The sequence below is a fragment of the Acipenser ruthenus genome, chromosome 23, assembly GCF_902713425.1.
Source record: "Acipenser ruthenus chromosome 23, fAciRut3.2 maternal haplotype, whole genome shotgun sequence".
NCBI classification, from domain to species: domain Eukaryota; kingdom Metazoa; phylum Chordata; class Actinopteri; order Acipenseriformes; family Acipenseridae; genus Acipenser; species Acipenser ruthenus.
Genome location: NC_081211.1, coordinates 18,432,387 through 18,453,178, shown reverse-complemented (window position 1 = coordinate 18,453,178; position 20,792 = coordinate 18,432,387). Strand labels below are relative to the sequence as shown.

Sequence of the window (20,792 nt, the reverse complement as noted above, 5' to 3'; positions counted from 1 at the left end):
CTGTTTACTAATATTTTTGAACAGTATTGGCTCTTTTTGTACATGTGAAATGTATTTGTCAGTTACCTCTGGATGTAATAGCTGGAGAGTGGAATTAGTGCCTCCCCTCACAGAAATCTGCTTCTCTCATGCTATTTTAGGGGGGTGTCATCCAGTCAGGATGCCCATGACACATTGACTACTTTTTGGATAAGGGGATTGTCAGCAGGACAAGTATTTCAATTCTTTATGAAAAGCTTAGAGGGGGATTTAATCAGAAAACACAGTGGTTGCCTTATGTTCCTGTTCTAGGGCGACCTCTAATGACATGTAGGTGTAGTGAACAGGTGTTTTTACAGTTCAGAGGAGCTAATTAGACGATAACACAATGGCCTGTTTGTCGGCAGACCTTTATATCCCTGCTTACCTTTTTAATAACTTTCTATTGGACCAAAGTTTTTCCAAGTTTATTACATAAGGAGGCTGTGTGGTCCAGTGGTTAAAGAAACAGGCTTGTAACCACGAGGTCCCCGGTTCAAATCCCACCTCAGCCACTGACTCATTGCGTGACCCTCAGCAAGTCACTTAACCTCCTTGTGCTCTGTCTTTTGGGTGAGACGTAGTTGTAAGTGACTCTGCAGCTGATGCATAGTTCACACACACTAGTCTCTGTAAGTCGCCTTGGATAAAGGATAAACAAAAATAAATAATAATACATATGTCCCACCGGAGGAAATGGATGTTGATAAGTTGTCTACATATGTTTACAAAGGACCCATGTTTACAACCTATTTTTACCTGATCAAGGGACGTATGTTATCCCGAAAGCTGGAGTAGACATAATGACACCCAAGCTGGTCCAATTAAAATATATTAAAAGAAAAGAAAAAAATGAAAGGTGGACTACTGCAATACTTTTATATCCGAAGCTGTGATTGTCTGTTTCCATGGGACACGGAATTAACATGACGTAGTGCTGCTTTTTTATGTTTGCAGTTCAAGCATTGCCCATTTGAAATGGTCATTTGTGAAACAGTTCTATTTTTTAGTTTGGTGGTTGTTAGGAACCTATGTGAAATTAATTCTGTTTCTCTCAGTCCAGCTCCCAGTGGTCACAAAACTTTTCATTAAGGCAATAGAACTGGAGTTAAACCTGGCTCAGTGTCCAAAATTGGTACACCTGTGATGTCCCTGGTTTTAACGAGAATAGTCAAACCCAGCTGCTCCTTGGCAACCCACAGTGTAATCTACCCAGATCGTATTCTTATCATTAAGATGATGCAGCCAGACTGACTTAAAACTCCAACAGTGTTCACATTTCCAAGCCAACTCTGGCTCAGCTAAATTCGGTTTATGATGTCATGTGGAGATGTCCAAGACTTTCAGCTTGCCCAGCTGTTCCCTGAGAAGGGCTACTGGCAGGGAGGGACAACAGCAGACAAGTGTTAAGAAGCACTGTAACTCGAAGATTCTTTTTAACAGCTTTTTCACTTTTTCACCTACTGGAGCAGGTAAGTGATTGCCGGTCGGTACGTTAATTGGACTGTAAGACAAATTAACGTATTCTATAAACAGTTATTGAGTCCAATTAAACACGCTCTACAATTCCAGTGTTTGTTGATGGACTCTAGCTTATTTCCCCAAATGATTTTTCAGAGCTACAAAGTTCACAGAATTAGGGCTGGGCCTCTAGTTTTTGACAGGGCTTTGAAGAAGACAGCAAAATCATTGTCTAGCCATCTTTGAATGAATACAAAGTTCTGTCAGTCGTGTGATGACTTTCATGACGTACCAAATTTAAATTGGTCAGTTGGAAGATTAAACAGTCTTTAGTTATAAATCTGTAAGAATGGTTGAAGACTATTTGGAAAGTATTAGAAAACCTATCTTTAACTTCAGTGAGGCTTGTGTCTTACAGAGACAAGGTCAAAACCTAAAGCTGCATTTCAGAGATTTCTGGAGGGAATGCTTCATAAACCAAAGTTGAGATTCCCTTGCCTATTGTGTAACAAATTCAGCTGCTCATTTCCTGATTCCAGGGACTTATTAAGATTGGGTTTATATGCTGTTTAAGTGTTCTGAAGGAACAATGCTGTAAGAAAATAAGAACAGCATTCTCTGGGGGGGCAGGGGGATGTGTTTCATTTCTATAATAGGATCTTTCTAATTAGTTTGTTTCATTTGCTTCTACTGAAAAACAGAGCCTAATATGACCTGCTTAAGGATTCCTCATAATTTTAATGAAAAAGTCTGGAAAAGTAAAAGATTAGAACATCTAGCTACAGATAACAGACTTTAATTACGAATAAGGTTTAATTTAACATGAACCTGATATTGAACCCTGTTTCTAAAGCAAAAGGAGCTCTGCTAGACCCACCTACATATCGACAGATACAATGTAGAAAGGTCACATTGCACATGATTTGAAACCCAAACCAAACTCAAAGTAAGCTCACTGCCAGGTAAAGACAGATATAGAGGAAAATGATAGTAACTTAATATTGGAGCAACAGAACTACAAGCCATACAAAATGACTGCAAACAAGACTGAATTCTATTTATTTAAAACCATGGTAAAGAGAGTTTGCAAGCACTGTCACTTCGATTTCTCATCTCCCTGTAGTCACAGTTTGAACCAGCCTTTATATCAAAGCTAGAGAAGAATCCAACTATATTATTATATTGGACAGAGCTTCATATTAACTGAGCAACAATTACCGTGAATTGCCATTTTATAAGATACAATTTCATATTATTACATTTTATGAAGTCATTTTGTATTTTCTTCATATTATTTGTCAGTATCATTAGCCTTAACCTTAACATAATCATCAGAGACAATTACTGGAAATTACCTCATTAATTACTATGTGAAAATAAATTACATTTATATCATAATCAATTTCATAAATAACTTTTCATGAACACCAAATCCCATGTTTTCTAGAATCTAAAAAACACAAAACAAAACTTTGCTATTTCTTTTAAAGAAAGGAAGACGAAGAGTTGAGTTGGATCAAGCCAGAGCCCACTAGAATAAGCAGCAGCTGGACTTCATCAGTTCACAGCACTGGGGAGGTGAAGGTGGTCAGTGAGGTCCAGGGGAATCCCCTGGTGCTGTAACATGCTCTAATACAATCCAGCTGCGGCCTATCCTCGTGGGGTAGAGATTCACATCAACCCCTAGTAGCCAGACATAATACTCCAGTACCTCTGTTTTTGTCTTTCACAGGAGGAAACTTAAGGAATGAATATGATGCCAACATCTTACTCAGATCTGGTCAAGGAGAGGAAGGAAAGGGCTCAAGCAGTTCATAAAGAGATTGAGGGAGGTAGGTATCTTGCAATAAGCCAGTACTGGTGAAATATGCTAAGGGAGTCATCTTGTATCATTAGTAATTAAGTCATTGATGTCATAGTTTGTCTCTGTTTGGTTTACAAGTGTAGGTAACTGTATATAATGTTAATCACACTTATAAACTGTAATTTATTAAACTAAAAAAAGTGCTTATCAAGAATGGTTTAATAATGTGTTGTGCAATTTTAGCTGGCAGTTTTTAATTATTAAGCACAGCCTCCTTTGATATTTAGTACCTAGAAGTGGCTCTCACAGAGGTGTATAATATATAAATGAATATGATTTAAGTACGCAATGTTATGACTTGTTAGATGTGTGCATTTCCATTTTGACTCAGATATTTCATTGGATTGTAGGTGACTTAGCTCATCAAAGTGTGACTCTGACACATGTTTTATATTATTATTATTTATTTCTTAGCAGACGCCCTTATCCAGGGCAACATACAATTGTTACAAGATATCACATTAATTTTACATACAATTACCCATTTATACAATTGGGTTTTTACTGTAGTAATTTAGGTAAAGTATCTTGCTCAAGGGTACAGCAACAGTGTCCCCTACCAGGGATTGAACCCCCAACCCTCCAGTCAAGAGTCCAGAGCCCTAACCACTACGCCACACTGCTGTCCATATTTATATTGGACTGTTGATGCCATGTGTCCAATATAAATATATTTCCATCTGCAATCCAGACTTGCAGCCCTTTACAGAGTACGCTAACATAATGTCTATTTATAAGCCTGTTTCCAATGCAACCACTCTCCCACAAACAAACACACACACACACACATGCTGTTATGATGTTTGTGAGGGCCTGTTAAAAGTGTCTTTTTTACAACCTGCAATAAATCCTCTATAATAAATTAGTTTATTATACTGTACTACTATGGAGTCACCTGTATAACAGTGTAGATCAGGTTCTAAGAAAAAATGATGTGGTAAAAATTTGGCAACATTTTTATGCTTTGTGAAAAAATCAGGATCTAAGAGCGGAAATTACTGTATAACTTTCAAAACTACAGCTGACTATAGGTCCTAAGCGCACTTGTACTTTAAGTCAATGGGTAAATTGCCTATTTTACCTCAAAAACAAAGAGTCAGCGGTTCATACTGCCATTTCCAAAATAATTCTGGAAGCCCTCCACGTTGCTGCTTTTCCAGAATTATTTTGGCGACTGTGTGTGCAGCTGTCCACACTGCCTGATGTGCTTGGCAGTAAACTTACAATCGCAGTATGGCAAAGATGAGATAAATCCACTGAGCCATCAAACAGGCTCTGCAGCTCCACCTGTTATAATCAAGATCACGTTTCCCAGTCAACGCTCTTTAAAGTCTTAGAGGGCCCTGGTCTTAGAGGGTCAATTTTTATGAACTTGGCTTATTTGTTATTATTACCATATACTCCTCAAGGTGCTGGAAGGTGTCCCGAGGCATGTTAATCTATTCAGTCATTAATATTGCAAGCAGTTGGTGGAGAGAGGTAGGCAGAGGATCGTTGTGACAAATGCACTTCAATTTCATCTCAAATATGCTGCATTGGATTGAGATCTGGGGTTGTCATGGCCATGGAAGATGGCTGAAGCCCCTGTCATGCTCTTAAAACCATTCACACACAAATCTGGCACAGTGGCTATGTGCATTAGTGTTGAAAGTAGCTATCTCTATCAGAGTAAAAGTGCAGTATTGTTGGGTTGGCTTAATCCATAGCAGGTTTATAGTGCTGTAGGGATGTCACATTATACATTGTCCCTTTAAGAGACATCTTGTTCCCTTAAACTGGTAGCAATGTGTTACTGTGTAATTAATAGGGAATATCCACCAATTCATACAGTCGTGCTCAAATTTGTTGGTACCCCTCCACAAAAAATGAAGAATGCACAATTTTCTCTGAAATAACTTGAAACTGACAAAAGTAATTGGCATCCACCATTGTTTATTCCATATTTAATAGAAATCAGACTTTGCTTTTGATTTTTTATTCAACATAATATTGTAAATAAGAAAACAAATGAAAATGGCATGGACAAAAATGATGGGACCGCTAACCTAATATTTTGTTGCACAACCTTTAGAGGCAATCACTGCAATCAAACGTTTTCTGTAGCTCTCAATGAGACTTCTGCACCTGTTAACAGGTAGTTTGGCCCACTCTTCCTGAGCAAACTGCTCCAGCTGTCTCAGGTTTGATTGGTGCCTTCTCCAGACTGCAAGTTTCAGCTCTTTCCATAGATGTTCGATAGGATTCAGATCAGGACTCATAGAAGGCCACTTCAGAATAGTCCAATGTTTTGTTCTTATCCATTCTTGGGTGCTTTTAGCTGTGTGTTTTTGGTCATTATCCTGTTGGAGGACCCATGACCTGCGACTGAGACAGAGCTTTCTGACACTGGGCAGTACGTTTCGCTCCAGAATGCCTTGATAGTCTTGAGATTTCATTGTGCCCTGCCCAGATTCAAGGCACCCTGTGCCAGGCGCAGCAAAGCAGCCCCAAAACATAACCGAGCCTCCTCCATGTTTCACTGTAGGTATGGTGTTCTTTTCTTTGAAAGCTTCATTGAAAGCTGTGAACATAGAGCTGATGTGACTTGCCAAAAAGCTCCAGTTTTGACTCATCTGTCCAAAGGACATTCTCCCAGAAAGATTGTGGCTTGTCAATATGCATTTCAGCAAATTCCAGTCTGGCTTTTTTATGTTTTTCTGTCAAAAGTGGAGTCTTCCTGGGTCTTCTTCCATGGAGCCCACTTTCGCTCAAAAAGCGACGGATGGTGCGATCAGAAACTGACGTATCTTCACCTTGGAGTTCAGCTTGTATCTCTTTGGCAGTTATCCTTGGTTCTTTTTCTACCATTCGCACTATCCTTCTGTTCACTCTGGTGTCAATTTTCCTCTTGCGGCCGCGCCCAGGGAGGTTGGCTACAGTTGCATGGACCTTAAACTTCTTAATAATATTTGCAACTGTTGTCACAGGAACATCAAGCTGCTTGGAGATGGTCTTGTAGCCTTTACCTTTACCATGCTTGTCTATTATTTTCTTTCTGATCTCCTCAGACAACTCTCTCCTTTGCTTTCTCTGGTCCATGTTCAGTGTGGTGCACACAATGATACCAAACAGCACAGTGACTACTTTTCTCCATTTAAATAGGCTGAATGACTGATTACAAGATTGGAGACATGTGTGATACTAAGAAACTAATTAGTTTGAAACATCACTATAATCCAATTATTTATTATCTTTTCTAAGGGGTACCAACAAATGTGTCCAGGCCATTTTAGAATATCTTTGTGGTATAAACAATAATTCATCTCTTTTCACAGCTTCTTTGCTTTATTCTATGACATACCAAAGGCATGCAAGTATACATGATAAAATAGCTTTTAATTTCATCACTTTTCAGGAGGAATGAAGCATTATTTCAATGAGCTGTAAGGGTACCAACAAATTTGAGCACGTCTGTAAATTGTAAATGTAGTCTTTAAATTTAGTTACATACAGTAATACAAGAAACTAACTCAGAGTTTAAAAATGAGGCACTGTGTCTTCTTTGTTTTAGACCACTTGAACCTGGGGAAGAAGATCAGTGTCCCCAGGGATGTGATGATGGAGGAGCTGGCCTTGCTTTCCAATAAGGGGTCGAGGATGTTTCACGAGAGGCAGAAACGGGTCGACAGGTTCACTCTGGAGAACATGAAAGAGGGGCCTCTCACTGTGAGTAGCACCAGTTTTCAAAACTTTCCCTATTGAGTTTAACAAAATATTATATTTGTATAATACTGCACACCAATCACTCAGCCATGATACAGTCATATAAATTCAGGAAATAAAAGAGATAAAATAGTAAGAAAAACAAAACAGGCATTTGACCAAGGCATCTACCCACTGTTCTGTAGAGCATATCTATATCTTTAAACACTAACAGCTGATTTACAGACACACATTAAGGTTTATTGAAATGGGAGGTTATGTGAGCACAACATAGTTTTTGTGGAAGGTATTTTAAATCAATGAACATCTAAAATACCCACTTACTCTTGTGCACAACTCACTAACCTCCCTTTTCTAAAAACCTTGGCCCTGATTAACACTAATGATGGACTATCTTACATAAACTAAGGCAGTCCAAGATTAGTGCTAATCATGATCTACAGAACCAGCCTTAAATCAAGAGATTTAGTAGGGCTGTTGTTTCAATTAGTCTTTGCCATCAATGGTGCAACAGATTAGTTTGTCATCCTAAAGTTAGACTTGGGGTGTGGGTCATGGGCTCTGGTAATACGGAATTTCTGCAAATTATCTGTGAAAGTACAATGATGTCACTGCCATAACTGTGGCAGCCCCTAAAAGTTTCCTACAGTAAAACGTGCACTGTAATTTTTCCATGCTTTTCTCTGTGCATTTAGTAGTTTACCATCATGTTTTTAATGTGCTTTACCATACCTCTGTGGGCTTTACAATGCTTTCACTTTTCAACACAAACTATTGAGAGCAAGAGGAATATCCAGCCCAATGATCTTGTTAAAGTAACTGATTTCTTATATGTAAATGCCCTGTTTTGCACAAGGTTAAGAATGGCACTCAGCCATTGTCAGACAGCGGGAAAGAGAATTTCAGAACAGAGATCTACATCGGGCCACCTGGCAAAGGTGATTTCCTCTCAACACTGAAGAAAAAGGCAGCTAAAAAAAGTGGAAATCCAAACTCCATTGCACCAGGTAACCAGGCAATATGCTTTCTAATGAGGGCTCAGATCCCAGATTTAGAGTTGTCTGTTTTTATAAATAAAAAAGCACTTCTACTGGAATGCTCAACACTTTACTGAGAAGCTTTCTCAGGACCATAGGCCTAATAGGGAAGATCTGGTTCAAAGCTGAACTAACCTGGGATGTGTAACCACAGGGGACCATCTAGGAATTTCCTAGATAGGAACATCTGACCCTTCTCAACCTCTGAACTTTTAACCGCACATTTTGTTATGTGTGTAACCACTGAGAACAAGCCAGTTTGTTGATGGTTTTCAAGTAAGGTATTGCTCTTGGGTCAGGTGTTTTAACCTGACCTTCATTAATGTTGTGTAGCTATTACACTGGCAGGAATCTTTGTGACTCTGTGAACGAACCCCAGCGACCTGAATGTATCCACTTTCCCTTAACTGTGTGTATGTGATGGAATTCAAGCCTTTTAAATCATTTAACAGGTTTCACTTTATGTGTGTCATTAGGGTACTCTGGACCCCTGAAGGAAATGCCACATGAGAAGTTTAACATCACAGTCATCCCAAAATCCTACCAGTCACCTTGGAGGGAGTCCCTTACTGACATGGAGGAGCTCCTGCATTCCCTGAACCAACAGCTCCCTGAGCCTCCCACAAAACCACAGTTCAGGTGCTTTAACAGGTAAGACACTCCCGAGTGTCCCTCTCATTGCCTACAAGGACATGATTCACTGCCACGAGGGTCTAATGATAAATGAGTTCTGGTGGCTCCAGCCAACAGCCCCATCCACATTAAAATAGCAGAGTTCACAACAGGTTGTGCTTGTGACTTTTTAACTGCTTGGACATCCATAGGTTACTTCTCTCATTATTGTATTTCAAAGCTGGTCAGTCTTTATTAGAAGGTGGTTGGTTGGTTATAGAAATTACAATGTGTAAAAAGTTTCAAAAGTAGTTGCAAATACATTAGAAGGAAATTTATTCAAAAATCAACATTTCCTAATCTTTTTCCTTTTGCAATTGCATTTCTTTCAAGATAGTGATTGGCAATTCACCATAGGCAAGGCATTGAAAAATATGACTGCACCAATGCTATACCACTTGAATTCATTATGCTGTTTATGACAAAATGCCCCATGCACCAGAAACTGGATCTTAACCTGTTTTCACTTTTATTAGGTTTCATGTAATAATATCCTTGTTTAGAATGAGTGAGTGAATAGATCCACTCTGAAACAGTGAACGGGTTGTGCAGTAACATCACTGCTTTTACCCCTAGGATACCTTAATTCAGCATTAAATTCAGTTGACTGTTAAACTTCTTTGCCTAAGTGTGGTACTTTTTATAATTTCTGTGGAACACTTGCTTCTTGACTTCTCATTGCCTGTATTGAGATTCCCCATTCAGACCTCATGTTTCTGAAACTTGATCTCGACATTCAGAGGGGCCAGATTTTATTTAAACCTCAGAGCAGAAATCTGACACTGTCCAACGCTGCCAACCTCTCAGCTCCTCCAGGCTGTGTGAGTTTACAAGATACTGAATAACGTAGACAGCATAAAGTAAATAACACAAAAGTTGGTTCAATACAATATATATATATATATGTTCCGGACTGCTGAGTAGAAGGAAGCAGGAAGGTGTACCTGCTGCCGAGCAGTCAGATGAAAGGAACTGTGTGTTACCGTGCTAGTGTGTAAAACAGTGTGTGTTTGTTAACAGGTAAACAGCTTAGCTGTCCTGTTTACAGTTAGGGTGTTCCTGTATGCTTAGTTAGTGCTCAAGTACTGCTAGGTGTTATTTTGTTTTTGTTCATTTTTGGATTATTACAAGTGTGCGTAAAAAGCGCTAAACCCTCAAGTTTGTGTCGGGTCTACGTTTTTATAGGGACAAACCAACGTGACAAAGTGGCTGTGTTACAATATATATACAGTGCCTTGCGAAAGTATTCGGCCCCCTTGAACTTTGCGACCTTTTGCCACATTTCAGGCTTCAAACATAAAGATATGAAACTGTAATTTTTTGTGAAGAATCAACAACAAGTGGGACACAATCATGAAGTGGAACGAAATTTATTGGATATTTCAAACTTTTTTAACAAATAAAAAACTGAAAAATTGGGCGTGCAAAATTATTCACCCCCCTTAAGTTAATCCTAATGCTGCGATTACAGCTGTAAGTCGCTTGGGGTATGTCTCTATCAGTTTTGCACATCGAGAGACTGAAATTTTTGCCCATTCCTCCTTGCAAAACAGCTCGAGCTCAGTGAGGTTGGATGGAGAGCATTTGTGAACAGCAGTTTTCAGTTCTTTCCACAGATTCTCGATTGGATTCAGGTCTGGACTTTGACTTGGCCATTCTAACACCTGGATATGTTTATTTGTGAACCATTCCATTGTAGATTTTGCTTTATGTTTTGGATCATTGTCTTGTTGGAAGACAAATCTCCGTCCCAGTCTCAGGTCTTTTGCAGACTCCATCAGGTTTTCTTCCAGAATGGTCCTGTATTTGGCTCCATCCATCTTCCCATCAATTTTAACCATCTTCCCTGTCCCTGCTGAAGAAAAGCAGGCCCAAACCATGATGCTGCCACCACCATGTTTGACAGTGGGGATGGTGTGTTCAGGGTGATGAGCTGTGTTGCTTTTACGCCAAACATAACGTTTTGCATTGTTGCCAAGAAGTTCGATTTTGGTTTCATCTGACCAGAGCACCTTCTTCCACATGTTTGGTGTGTCTCCCAGGTGGCTTGTGGCAAACTGTAAACGACACTTTTTATGGATATCTTTAAGAAATGGCTTTCTTCTTGCCACTCTTCCATAAAGGCCAGATTTGTGCAGTATACGACTGATTGTTGTCCTATGGACAGAGTCTCCCACCTCAGCTGTAGATCTCTGCAGTTCATCCAGAGTGATCATGGGCCTCTTGGCTGCATCTCTGATCAGTCTTCTCCTTGTATGAGCTGAAAGTTTAGAGGGACGGCCAGGTCTTGGTAGATTTGCAGTGGTCTGATACTCCTTCCATTTCAATATTATCGCTTGCACAGTGCTCCTTGGGATGTTTAAAGCTTGGGAAATCTTTTTGTATCCAAATCCGGCTTTAAACTTCTCCACAACAGTATCTCGGACCTGCCTGGTGTGTTCCTTGTTCTTCATGATGCTCTCTGCGCTTTAAACGGACCTCTGAGACTATCACAGTGCAGGTGCATTTATACAGAGACTTGATTACACACAGGTGGATTCTATTTATCATCATTAGTCATTTAGGTCAACATTGGATCATTCAGAGATCCTCACTGAACTTCTGGAGAGAGTTTGCTGCACTGAAAGTAAAGGGGCTGAATAATTTTGCACGCCCAATTTTTCAGTTTTTTATTTGTTAAAAAAGTTTGAAATATCCAATAAATTTCATTCCACTTCATGATTGTGTCCCACTTGTTGATTCTTCACAAAAAAATACAGTTTTACTTTCGCAAGGCACTGTATAAAAACACAATGTTTAAGAACCACTGGAAAGTGAACTTAACACAAAAAAAAACGAATTCACTAAACTAAAGCTGTTCTATACTAACTCAGTGCTCATTTCTGTGACATGGAAAGTGTCTTTCCAGGTACACAAATGCAGGGGCTGGGTTAGGGTTAGGTCTGTAACCTGAAGTTAAAGAATTAGAGTTCAATGTAAAAGTGCACAGACATGTAATATTCATGGAGTGGTGGAATCTCAGCCCTTCCATAAATAACACAACCAACAAATTTTATAAAAATAAAGGCAAAAGAAAAGCAATTTAGTTTTTTTTTTAATATATTTTTAAAAAAACAGTGTTCCAGATATTAAAACAAAAAGTTCTGTGGTGGCAATTTCCTAACATTAACTATGTAGTTATTCTATAGAATTCCAGATTCCAAACAGTTTAAGAATGGATATTTAAAAATTCTGATCCATGTTTTCCAGAGCGCCTTTGCCTTTTGGAGGAACAGCAGGATACGAGAGGACATTTCCTTTGCCAGGCTTCGAGCTCTCCCATGCACAGACTGAGCCCAGCTTAAGCCTGGCTCGTATCCTAAACAGACCCAACTTCAACCGTGCACCTAGAGGCTGGGGGGTCTGCTTTTCTCCAGAGTCTGCTGAGCTGTAAACCCAGGGACTACGATCTACAAATCAGAGTCATCACACAGAAAAGCACTGCCTCCCTATCTTACTCTTTACAACCCTCATGAGCCAGACCATTCAAAATATAAACGCCATTTAATTAGGTTTTGTTTTAAAATATACGGGAGAGGGTAGTCGAGAATGGGAAACTATTTATTTTTTTTCCCCAGAACAAATGTACTCCAGCATCTGAACGCAACACTATTCTTTTAGATAAAAATGATAAGACATCACTATTAACATTAAAAAGGGTCTTGACAAGAGGAAAAGCTTGATGCTTGTTTAATGTTCTAGAAAAGAAATTACTTGAAATTGTCACGCTATAAAAATGACTCTTCTGGTCATTTACACATGTAACATTAAACTAATACAATAAAAAATTAAGTATCTTTAGTTAACATGGGCTTCATCTGAAAGATGGTTAAAGTGTACCCAGCCCTCCCCTCTCCACAAATCACAGTATTGGTACATTATAATTTAAAAATGAACTGTCCCAGTGAAACTACGGTAGCTTAGAGGAAGTTCAGGTATTTTACTTGCAAATGTTCTTTACAGTAGCATGAATACATCTTCAATTGTGCAGTTTGACGTTGATCAAGCAGTCTTTACATTACCAGGATAATTAAAGGGATAGCAAAAACTTTAAAAAGGACAAAGACAGAAACAGGGAGGTTAGGAATTCCCATGTCTGTTGGCATGGGCGCCCATTCGCTGGGGATCCTGGGAAGGGTAGTGGATGGGACCTGGGGCTCTCATGAACTGAGGGGGAGGTGGGGGTGGGCCCATTGAGTGGAACATGGCAGGTCCAAAACCTGTAGAGGGAAAGAAGTTTAGAAACCATGATGAAGTTGTTTTTGTATTTACACAGTATCCACACATGCAATTAGTGGACAGTGTTACCCAAAACTGATTTTAAATGTTCTACTTTATACTTAATTTAAACTTGTGTTTGTTTCTTATATGCAGCACTCATTTTTATTTTACATTTAATTTGTCTGCCCACTACCACATTCCCAAAGATACAGGCTTTTAAAGCCTAGCCAATCACACATAAGTAGAGATAATACCATATTACACAAAATATGAATATTTAACAAAATCAGTCAAGTTTAATAAATCAGAGGAGCTTTCCTCAACATGTCACTAAAAATGCAAGTACGGACATCACTGTAGTTATTACCTGGAGGAGGAGGGGGTGCAATGCCTGGTGGGGGTGGCAGGGCGATGTTCATCACTGATGGAGATGGATTTGGACCAAGGTTGAAGTAATTTGCTGGAGCCTCTTCCTCTGCAACAGGGGGAGGGGGCAGGGCTGTGGGGAGGATAAAATAAATGTTAAATGAAATTGAAAAAACAAACAAAAAAACAGTGGACTTTGAGAATGATACATTTACAGATAATAGAACCTTTTGGGACTGACTATTTGCATAGAAGCATAAATTGGCATAACTGGTTGCATTTTGCCATCAACTAAGTAGCACTGCCCTTATGTTCCTTGCTATTGCAACATACTAGCTCATCCCGTCAGTCATTTCATGTCTTATTAGTATGTAAATGAGCATGATCCTGTGTCTGCTAAAATACATCTGGTTTGCGGGCTCTATGTGGGCCTGCCTATGAAAGACAAACAGTAATTTTAAACAACTCTTACTTCCTGGAAGACCTGGTACTGGCTCCAATCTCATGCCAGCCTCTGTGACGCCATCCTTTTCTTTCTCCTTTCCTCTCGCTGCCTGGGACCTGATACACAGGGAAGACAGGGACTTATATTAAACAAAAGAAATGGTACACTGCATCAAAAAACACTTCACTATTTGTATGCAGAAGCAGCATGTTCACATTTTGATTACATTTCAGGCTTTAGATGTGTGGTTGCCCTCTAGTGTAGTAACTTGGTAACTGCAGCAACAGCACAGGAGGCTGCTGAGCAAGTAAGTTATTTTGAAGCAGCTTAAGAAACTGGAAGAAACTGACTGAAATTAACAATTATATTTTCAAGAATAACTCTAGCAGCACTAAAAGAAGCAGGGAAACAGATTTACTTTGACAGCGTTACATACCAACGTCAATTAATATTCAGCTTTTACACGGGAGAGCTAATTTGCAAGCATAAACTAGTTTCAATGAAAATATAAAAAGATAAATATGAACATTCATCTTTTTTGGCAATCATTTTTAGGTTTAGCCCCTAAAGATACTAGGTTTGATTAAATTTACACAGTCTACTGAATTACAGCTTCTTAAAATTGAGACAGTAATCCTGCAGCTTATTAGTTCAAAGCCTTTGATTTAAAATTCTGAAGCGTAATCTCTCCATAGCCAAGGGAATGAAACAGGAAGACCTTCACACTTAAAATGCAACTCTCATTTTCGACAAGGTTCCCAACAAAGATTAGGTCAATTCAGGGAGCTTAACATCTGGTAGAAGAAAACAAATCAGAAAAGCAATTTCTGCATTGCTTTCATTCACTAACTGCAGCTGCTATGTTCACAACATAGAAGCCCCTTACTGATGTAGACAGGGCTCTGTTTAGAGATTCATTTGAAAATGAAAGATAAATACAGCACTCGCTATGCATGAAACACACTATATAAATAAAGACCATCTGTGGGCTTTAACAGCACTCTTATTTGGTAACAAATGCTTTCAAATACACTCAGCTTTCAAATTCTGCTGGATCTCTCACCTGCCCCACTTGACTGTGAGCCTGCGGCCATTGATAATCAATTTGTTGAAGGATTTTTCAGCAGCAAGTTCAGCCGCTTGTCTTGTAGCAAACTGAATAAATGCACATTGCTGCCTCTGCACTATTGTTGTGGTGCGAATCTCTCCAAACTGGTAAAAGTGATTCCTGTAAAACAAGACCATATTCAATTAGGTACCACAAAAGACTCCAACACAGGTTTAAATTGACTTTTTTAAAAACACTTGTTTTCTGGAGCTCAAGCTTCTAATTAATTCATTTGTCTGTAAATGTAAACACGTGTGTTCTTGAAATCAAAAACAACTGAAGTGTACTGCCCTGATCCTCACCTGAGCTCGGTCTCTGTAACAGTGTCTCCCAGCCCGCCCACATACAAGGTTGAGATGGATTTGTCTTCAGGCGGGTCTAGACGTGGCATGGTTGAGGCTCGTTTAAGAAGCTTGTCTGCCACAGGGTCATTGATCCCATAATAACGGTCTTTAATATTCTGGTCTGCCAGGGGGTCATCTGGGTCTGTTGGCTTCTCATGCCTAAAAGTTAAAAACAGTGTTACAAGTTTTCAAGGTTCAACTTTATTTCTCTTTGCACAAGACTTTCAAAAGAGATGCAAATTTTGCGAGGGTAGTTGCAGGAATTTTATTCCCCTAAATTGTGCCTTGAGAATTGCAGAAGAAAAAAAAAAAAAGCCTTTTTTACACTAATTTATATATGTAAAATCACAAGCGTTTTCCTCAACCCTGTAAGAGGAGCCCATCTTACAAGCTCAAAGTAGGGATGGGTCAGTATATCGGTTTTTCGGTTTAACGCGGTTCAGGTACATTACGGTATTGATACCGTTCCTTTTATTCTGCACCGCAATTATCGTAATTACTTATATAACAGTTAACATTTTTCAACTGCAAACAGACTTCTTCTGAATCAAGTGATGATACTTGCAGCGTTAGCAAAGTGTCTGGTGAAGATCTTTTTGTGAACTGATACTGTACTTTGATAATGGTTTTGAAGGAAACTGTCGACACAGAATACACGTGTCAATGGTTGCGTTCTGTTACCCAGAGCTTGCTGCGCCGGCTGCTCTTGGCTGGTGTCTTTCTGATGTCACACGCAGCTTCTAGAGAAACGCCTTCTCCAAGCGCCTTGTGTTTTAAGCAATAAGACCGACCATTTCCTAATTCTGTTTACCATCAGCTAAACAAAAGTATTTATTAAATTTTTTACGCCAAAATGTTTTAGTAAACTGCACCACCACGTCATTTTGAGCAAATAACAGATCTTAATACTGTTGTTGTATAAAAACGGTGTACAACTTTAGGGTGTTCTGTTCAAGTCTGATTGTCTTGATAAATTAAAACCATTTTAAATTTTAAAATACAAAATACCAAATAAATTAAATACCATGATATCAACAAAGCACTCACTAGGCATCTCCAGCCCCGCCCCACCCTTTCATTCGCTATAGCTTTCACATATGCTAAGAAATAAATAATAATAATAATAATAATAATAGACCTACATACCGATCAATCATCTCCTGATCACTCGTTTTTATCACCAAACGCCTCAATAATGCGATCCAAGTCATTATTTTATTACTATAACTGAAAAAAGCTCTGCAAATGTCTGTGATATTCTCTGAGCGCTGATGCAGTCACAGCCAGCTTGTTTCCTTATGGCCGCCGTTATCTGATGCCAGGGGCAAGTATGACTATTCATGAGATACGCCCTTTTTTTTTTGGCTTGTCTCGGCTCCTGTCGCTCCCACTTGGCCATTGAATGGTTTTCTCTGCTTTTTCCGGAGAAAAAACGACTAGAAACCTGTTTTTTGCATCTTTTTGATGATGTCGGACAGAGTCCGACATTGGACCAGATAGGAATAATTGCAATGTCGGACCAGGTCCGACATAGGACCGCAAAGGGTTAAATAAAGCTGCTCCCTCCACTTTCATGAAATTGTTTGGGATATTGCTCTGCTACTTGCTTAGAACTTAATTTCACCACTTTTTTTTTTATAGCTCTGTGTAAGTATTCACCTTTTTTGACATTTGTTAACCTCTAACTTTGTACTGCTGCCAATTCAAAAGACCTGTACTACTCATTTCCTTTTTTCACGCCAAGTGGAAACTAAATGGCAAAATGTATGTGAAAGTCGTGACCACTGTGATGTAATCATTTCCTAATTATGATTTCTAGCCCTGGGTACTGCAATGTTAGTAAGTTATGTCTTCCTACCTGTAGGGACACTCTTCTCCTCTCTTACACTCTCCTTTCACCCAGAAGGAGCAGATGTGGGGTCGATTACGTTTGTAGTAAGGGGTGGTCCTTGCCAGTTTCAGCAGCATGTCACTGGAGCTCGGTGCCTTCCCCAGTAACCCAACCGCCCTTGTCCCATCAGAGTTCTGAATCTGAAGAGCACAGGAAACAGATTGGGGAATGAATCTATACCAATCTAGATTGTCAACAACAAATATAACAAAGCTGCAGGCTTATGTATATAAAAAAAAGTGAAACATTGAGGTCATTCCTCACATAGTGTAGTAAAATATGTACAATTTACAGTCAATATGGTCTTACTTTAAATTGAATGAATTATCTAATCCTGAAATATGTATTACGAAAAGGTGCAAGTATATAGACCGTTATTGGTCTTAACTACGATTGCAGTTAAGTCTAAAACTATATAAGTTCAAAGAAAATAAAAGCTCATATTCCAATTTCTTTAACAATGGTACAAAGCCAAAACTAAACATTTTAAATGCTTATTTCATAGAAAAATTACCTCTCTTTCCATGTTCTGAGTGTAAAACTCTTTATTGACATCCGATTTCGGCATGTCGTCTTTGATGGACAGACTTGTGTCACGAACCTGGATTGGCAAACCTGGAGAAAGACAAAGAAGAGTTCATAAGAAGAGTACGAATAACAAACAGTCAATCACAGGAACTGTTACATTAAGAAGTACAAACTGGGGTGATAAATAATACTGAAACGTACTAACAGTACTAATTTCCAGGTTAAACAGTTGAAGGGGTTTAGTAGCAACTTGCCATATTCCAGATCCAACAGACAGGTCTGACACACGTTCTTCAGTTTGCTGCATGTCTGACACACTTCTGTTTTTTTGAAGCGCATCCGCACCCCTGGGCACCAGCGAAACACTGTAAAAGGTCTGGCACAGATCTGTATGGGGGGGGGGGTTAACACAGAATTTATTTGAAACTAAAACAACAATTTGGGGCAATGATGTGATAGGAGTGAAACTGAAAATATAATTGTTAAGTACACTGAAAATTGAGAAATGTGTCAGATAAAAATGACTTTACTTTAACAGTTAAATGTATTTACTAGATGATTTATAATAAGCAATATAGTGGTGATACTGTCAGTTACGGAAAGACTTATGACACATCTGAACTCTGTGAGCTACAAAGACAACCATACTATAACCAATTAAATAGATTTTGCATCTTATTATGGAATTAACTATTACAAAAATGATATAAGGGCATACTAAAGACCAGCACTGGTTTGTTGTGTTGAGTTTTTTTTTTTTTAACCTCTTTGGGGTCTGCAGTGTTGAATTTTTAAGTGCTATTAACAAAACAACTGTACATCATGTAATGTATAATGCTAGGCAAGTGACAACAGTTGGTTGACTTATCTAATACTTGATAATGCCCAGTTTTACCAAGAAGCTATGTAGACCACTTTATAATAAACTGAAAGTCTTACCTTGCACTCCTTGCCATATTTCTCTTTCGTCTATAAAAAAAACAACATATTGCAATCAATACATCAACTTCACTATGATATTAAAACTTCCTATTGCCCAACATCAAATGACTACTTTTAAGTAGTTTAATCTTTGGACACAGACTAACATATATTGTGCTTTTCTGGTGATCTCATATACTGAACCTGCTTTAGAATGCATGGACTTCAGGAAAAACAGACTTGGTAAATATCTACACAGTACATTCAGACTCATTCAAAATGCATCACTGGTTAGTCAGACAACTCAGTGTGATCAGCTTACTGAGTATATTGAGTAGAGAACAAATAAGTTAAAACATTGTTAACTGAGACGACTTTTCTGGAAACTAAAGGTATCTTGCTTACTATTTGTTCCGTTAAAAAAAAAAAAAAAACGTAATAACTTACCATGCGGATATAGGGATTTTCTCCTAGGCATGTTTGGCAAAGAATGGGGAAGTCCTATAAAGAGAATGACTAGTTAGGCGAAATAATCTACTGAGGGTTTCGTGGATATTATAATTTGTTTAATAAATGTATGGCATATATTATTAACCACATTATTTAAAACCAAGTGTGCCTAAGTGCAAGTCATAAAACTATTAATAAGCTCAATGAATGCATGTACTTATTTAAATTCGTTACTTTAATAGCCACTGGATTCGTTCACTTACTTTACAACTTAAGTGTTAAACAGATGTATATACATTTCATAAAAAGTAAATCCAACTAGACACGTATTTAAGTAAAAAAAAAAACAGCGTTTAGTTGTTTTTTTAGTCTTGTTACGTATAGTACAATTGATTTGTATGGTAATTTATTTTGACAAAACAATATTTAAATAAAACAATAATAAAGCAACAGTCCACTATTTAACACATTTATGCTTTTATAAGTTAGCAGTACAGTACGTAACGCCAATGATAAACAAGTAGGCCCCACATTTTTCCAACCACGATCTATGTTTACTACTGGTACTGTACAGTAAAAACACCTTATCAGAAATAACACACACTTTCTGCCAGTAATAAAAGTCTACTCTCCATCGAAATGTGTCATTCATAAAAAGGTTTTAATTTCTGGACTATATTGTTTATTCGCGGAACTGTTACATTTAAAAAATGCGTGAAGCCTGAGGCATCCATGCGCAAATTTTATAACAGATGAACAGAATATTAATCCAAAGATCATAGCGTCGCCTTGTATTTACAGTAATTCTACTGCAAATGGTCCCAGGTTTAATGTATGTAATTGGTATATTTGAATAACTTTGATATTTAACCATACCGCGTCTTCCCAGTTTTGCCTATTGTAAGTGTTAGCTCCCAACGACGTCGCCATCTTGCAAACACGTCTCCCACAATACACCGGAAACAAGTCAATAGACCCGCCTGTATCCCAGCATCCACCAGCAGAACACAAAAACACTCTCGCTCGGTCGCTCTCTAGCAGCGGAAGTCACTGAACAAAGTAACAGAAAGGCAGTGTGATCTGCATAGGGGCAGTCATATACTGTTGTAAGACTTTATACATTATCACGGAACAATGATCAGATAACAGTCAAAAATGCTTTAAAATGCCCCAAGGTTACCTAATATAAAGCTTGATTTTTTGAGAAATTCAAGACAATTCCAATCATTGAAATGAATCTATAGTGTGTATGGTGTTTATTACTGGACTATTTTTGTTGTCACAATATGACACAATTCTGGTGTTTTTAACCAGGACATTTGCCAATAAATTACTTCCAACAAAATAATGTGTTGTTTACTTGTCGCCTGAATTTCTGAATAGAAGATAGAGGGGTCCAAGCACCCCTTATAAAAGTTTACAACGATTGTGGGAGTCATATAGCAAGGTTTAATTCATATTCAGATTCAAATCAAGGTAAAAGCATATGACAACCGTAATCATTATTAAAAAAAACCCCAGTGTGCTATGGTAAGCATTTCACATGAGTAAAAGATCTATGTTCTCATTTATGAAAATCGCCATGTTAAACAAAACCAAGCTGGGCCTTCTTATCCATACATCCATACAGTTTAACTTGGCCATTTCTTTTCAACTCGAGACAGTAGCTGGCTCCTTGTTCTTTTAAGTACTGTAAATGTAAGCAATAAGGCACAGCAGGGTGTG

At 38.4% G+C, this 20,792-nt stretch overlaps 2 protein-coding genes across 2 annotated transcripts; one reads left to right on the top strand and one right to left on the bottom strand.

Annotated features, from left to right (window-relative positions):
* The first annotated feature begins 1,349 nt into the window (after window positions 1–1,349).
* LOC117412952 (myozenin-2-like) lies at window positions 1,350–12,470 on the top strand. The gene is made up of 6 exons (XM_034021609.3): window positions 1,350–1,490; window positions 3,212–3,311; window positions 6,894–7,048; window positions 7,902–8,052; window positions 8,559–8,733; window positions 12,004–12,470. The coding sequence occupies exons 2-6, from the start codon at window positions 3,227–3,229 to the stop codon at window positions 12,185–12,187; spliced, it is 750 nt and encodes a 249-aa protein (XP_033877500.2). The 5' UTR covers window positions 1,350–1,490; window positions 3,212–3,226; the 3' UTR covers window positions 12,188–12,470.
* LOC117412951 (pre-mRNA-splicing factor RBM22) lies at window positions 12,468–20,163 on the bottom strand. The gene is made up of 11 exons (XM_034021608.3): window positions 19,944–20,163; window positions 19,065–19,118; window positions 18,636–18,665; window positions 17,951–18,083; window positions 17,683–17,783; window positions 17,136–17,308; window positions 15,236–15,436; window positions 14,889–15,053; window positions 13,853–13,941; window positions 13,382–13,513; window positions 12,468–13,013 (listed from the first exon to the last, which is right to left on the bottom strand). Exons 1-11 carry the CDS (start codon window positions 19,995–19,997, stop codon window positions 12,874–12,876), a joined length of 1,272 nt encoding a protein of 423 aa, XP_033877499.1. The 5' UTR covers window positions 19,998–20,163; the 3' UTR covers window positions 12,468–12,873.
* Window positions 20,164–20,792: the final 629 nt, after the last annotated feature.

Coding starts and splice junctions, on each gene's coding strand:
- LOC117412952 (XM_034021609.3), top strand. CDS start 3,227: ATGAATATGATGCCAACATCTTACTCAGATCTGGTCAAGGAGAGGAAG. Junction 3,312..6,893: donor TCATAAAGAGATTGAGGGAG/GTAGGTATCTTG, acceptor TCTTTGTTTTAG/ACCACTTGAACCTGGGGAAG. Junction 8,734..12,003: donor CAGTTCAGGTGCTTTAACAG/GTAAGACACTCC, acceptor CATGTTTTCCAG/AGCGCCTTTGCCTTTTGGAG.
- LOC117412951 (XM_034021608.3), bottom strand. CDS start 19,997: ATGGCGACGTCGTTGGGAGCTAACACTTACAATAGGCAAAACTGGGAA. Junction 17,309..17,682: donor CTCAGAACATGGAAAGAGAG/GTAATTTTTCTA, acceptor TGTGCTCTTCAG/ATTCAGAACTCTGATGGGAC. Junction 13,942..14,888: donor CTCACAGTCAAGTGGGGCAG/GTGAGAGATCCA, acceptor CCTGTGTATCAG/GTCCCAGGCAGCGAGAGGAA.